The sequence below is a fragment of the Somniosus microcephalus genome, chromosome 28 (assembly GCF_052327205.1).
Source record: "Somniosus microcephalus isolate GS21.2 chromosome 28, FLI_Smic_1.0, whole genome shotgun sequence".
NCBI classification, from domain to species: Eukaryota; Metazoa; Chordata; class Chondrichthyes; order Squaliformes; family Somniosidae; genus Somniosus; species Somniosus microcephalus.
The window spans coordinates 9525731-9529237 of NC_141014.1; the positions used below are offsets into that span (position 1 = coordinate 9525731).

The following is a 3507-nucleotide window of genomic DNA, read 5'->3' on the forward strand; positions in this document are numbered from 1 at the left end:
GCTCTTTCCCCCCCCCCGGTCGCTCTCGCTCTTTCCCCCCCCCCGGTCGCTCTCGCTCTTTCCCCCCCCCCGGTCGCTCTCGCTCTTTCCCCCCCCCGGTCGCTCTCGCTCTTTCCCCCCCCCCGGTCGCTCTCGCTCTTTTCCCCCCCCCCCCCCCCCGGTCGCTCTCGCTCTTTCCCCCCCCCCGGTCGCTCTCGCTCTTTCCCCCCCCCGGTCGCTCTCGCTCTTTCCCCCCCCCCGGTCGCTCTCGCTCTTTCCCCCCCCCGGTCGCTCTCGCTCTTTCCCCCCCCCGGTCGCTCTCTCGCTCTTTCCCCCCCCCGGTCGCTCTCGCTCTTTCCCCCCCCCGGTCGCTCTCGCTCTTTCCCCCCCCCGGTCGCTCTCGCTCTTTCCCCCCCCCCGGTCGCTCTCGCTCTTTCCCCCCCCCCGGTCGCTCTCGCTCTTTCCCCCCCCCCGGTCGCTCTCGCTCTTTCCCCCCCCCCGGTCGCTCTCGCTCTTTCCCCCCCCCGGTCGCTCTCGCTCTTTCCCCCCCCCCGGTCGCTCTCGCTCTTTCCCCCCCCCCGGTCGCTCTCGCTCTTTCCCCCCCCCCGGTCGCTCTCGCTCTTTCCCCCCCCCGGTCGCTCTCGCTCTTCCCCCCCCCACCCCCCGGTCGCTCTCGCTCTTCCCCACCCCCCCCCGGTCGCTCTCGCTCTTCCCCCCCCGGTCGCTCTCGCTCTTCCCCCCCCCCGGTCGCTCTCGCTCTTCCCCCCCCCCCCCCCGGTCGCTCTCGCTCTTCCCCCCCCCCCCCGGTCGCTCTCGCTCTCCCCCCCCCCCCCCCCCCCCGGTCGCTCTCGCTCTCCCCCCCCCCCCCCCCCGGTCGCTCTCGCTCTTCCCCCCCCCCCCCCCGGTCGCTCTCGCTCTTTCCCCCCCCCCCCCGGTCGCTCGGCTCTTTCCCCCCCCCCCCGGTCGCTCTCGCTCTTTCCCCCCCCCGGTCGCTCTCGCTGTTCCCCCCCCCCCCGGTCGCTCTTGTTCTTCCCCCCCCCCCCCCGGTCGCTCTCGCTCTTTCCCCCCCCCCGGTCGCTCTCGCTCTTTCCCCCCCCGGTCGCTCTCGCTCTTTCCCCCCCCCGGTCGCTCTCGCTCTTTCCCCCCCCCCGGTCGCTCTCGCTCCTTTCCCCCCCCCGGTCGCTCTCGCTCTTTTCCCCCCCCCGGTCGCTCTCGCTCTTTCCCCCCCCCCCCGGTCGCTCTCGCTCTTTCCCCCCCCCGGTCGCTCTCGCTCTTTCCCCCCCCCCGGTCGCTCTCGCTCTTTTCCCCCCCCCCCGGTCGCTCTCGCTCTTTCCCCCCCCCGGTCGCTCTCGCTCTTTCCCCCCCCCCGGTCGCTCTCGCTCTTTCCCCCCCCCCCCCCCCGGTCGCTCTCGCTCTTTCCCCCCCCCGGTCGCTCTCGCTCTTTCCCCCCCCCGGTCGCTCTCGCTCTTTCCCCCCCCCGGTCGCTCTCGCTCTTTCCCCCCCCCCGGTCGCTCTCGCTCTTTCCCCCCCCCCCGGTCGCTCTCGCTCTTTCCCCCCCCCCCCCCGGTCGCTCTCGCTCTTTCCCCCCCCCGGTCGCTCTCGCTCTTTCCCCCCCCCGGTCGCTCTCGCTCTTTCCCCCCCCCGGTCGCTCTCGCTCTTTCCCCCCCCCGGTCCTCGCTCTTCCCCCCCGGTCGCTCTCGCTCTTTCCCCCCCCCGGTCGCTCTCGCTCTTTCCCCCCCCGGTCGCTCTCGCTCTTTCCCCCCCCCCGGTCGCTCTCGCTCTTCCCCCCCCCGGTCGCTCTCGCTCTTTCCCCCCCCCGGGTCGCTCTCGCTCTTTCCCCCCCCCGGTCGCTCTCGCTCTTTCCCCCCCCCGGTCGCTCTCGCTCTTTCCCCCCCCCCGGTCGCTCTCGCTCTTTCCCCCCCCGGTCGCTCTCGCTCTTTCCCCCCCCCCGGTCGCTCTCGCTCTTTCCCCCCCCCCCGGTCGCTCTCGCTCTTTCCCCCCCCCCGGTCGCTCTCGCTCTTTCCCCCCCCCCCGGTCGCTCTCGCTCTTTCCCCCCCCCGGTCGCTCTCGCTCTTTCCCCCCCCCGTCGCTCTCGCTCTTCCCCCCCCCCCGTCGCTCTCGCTCTTTTCCCCCCCCCAGTCGCGCTCTCTCTTCCCCCCCCCCCCCCAGTCGCTCTCTCTCGTTTTCCCCCCCCCCAGTCGCTCTCTCTCTTCCCCCCCCCGTTGCCCTCTCTGTTTCCCCCCCCCCCCCCAGTCGCTCTCTCTCTTTCCCCCCCCCCCACCCCTCCAGTCGCTCTCTTCCAAGAACAACATGCCCTCGAAAAAGCCTCGGCACCGCCGGGCACTCCAGCTAGTAATTTATACACTTGCTAGTTTTCTCGCTGTGTGATTGTCCCGCTGATTGGCTTGTGGTGCGATTGGCTGATTGGCTTGCCGTGTGATGGGTTCACTGTGTGACAGGCTCACTGTAACCTTTTCTTCTCCCTTTAGGCCACTGCTGACCCCTGAACAGAACCACCTGCTGCACCTGGTGCTACAGGAGGTGATGGCTCCATCTGGCCGAGGTGTCTGAGCCCCAGCAATCCCGCCGAGAGCTGGCTGGCGCTGTGTAACTACTGTAGTGAAATGGAGTTGCACCTGTATCTGCTCACTGACTGGAGCTTATTTATTAAACGTGGAGGTGATGTGAATTCTTTTTGGCTTGTGTGAATGTTTTTCGCTCTTACACTGTAACAGCTTTGTTGGCCGTTATTCTGACACACAGTCTCAGCTGTGGCTCAGTGATACCGCTCTCTCGCCTCTGGGTCAGAAGGTCGTGGGTTCAAGCCCCACTCCAGAGACTTGCACACACAACCCAAGCTGACACTTCAGGGCAGTGCTGAGGGAGTGCTGCACTGTCTGAGGTGCCGCCTTTCGGATGAGATGTTAAACCGAGGCCCCGTCTGCTCTCTTAGTTGAACGTAAACGATCCCACGACACTATTTTGAAGAAGAGCAGGGGAGTTCTCACCCGGTGTCCTGGGGCCAATATCTATCCCTCAACCAACATCAGTCGATTGGATTATCTGCTCATTATCACATTGCTGTTTGTGGGAGCTTGCTGTGCGCAAATTGGCTGCCACCTTTCCTACATTACAACAGTGACTACACTTCAAAAAGCACTTCATTGGCGGTAAAGTGCTTTGGGATGTCGTGAGGTCGTGAAAGGCACTATAGAAATGCAAGTCTTTTTGGGGTGAGGGGGGCATTCTTTGTGAAGACGTTTGCAGCGAATGACGGAGAACAAGAGACTATACATCTGTGACAAACCCTGGGCTCCGGGACTGATGGTGCACCAGCGAATGGAGACACTCACTCACTGACTGGCGTCGTGTTCATATTAAAGATTGTTTTATAGATCATTTCCATGAGTATTAAAAGAAGTCAGGGAAGAGATAGCAGAGGCACTATTACAATATATATAAAACATCATTACAAAAAGGAATTGGACTGGTGGACAGTTAATGTGATTCCTATATTCAAAAAGTAAG

At 65.3% G+C, this 3507-nt stretch overlaps 1 protein-coding gene across 1 annotated transcript in view; it reads left to right on the forward strand.

The window, feature by feature from the left end:
- Positions 1-2668, forward strand: part of f8a (coagulation factor VIII associated) — a 23938-nt gene extending 21270 nt beyond the window's left edge. The window contains exon 12 of the mRNA XM_085969436.1: positions 2469-2668. Within this exon, the coding sequence (XP_085825562.1) occupies positions 2469-2550 (82 nt within the window). The 3' untranslated portion in view covers positions 2551-2668. The remainder of the gene's footprint in view (positions 1-2468) is intronic.
- The last annotated feature ends 839 nt before the right edge of the window (positions 2669-3507 follow it).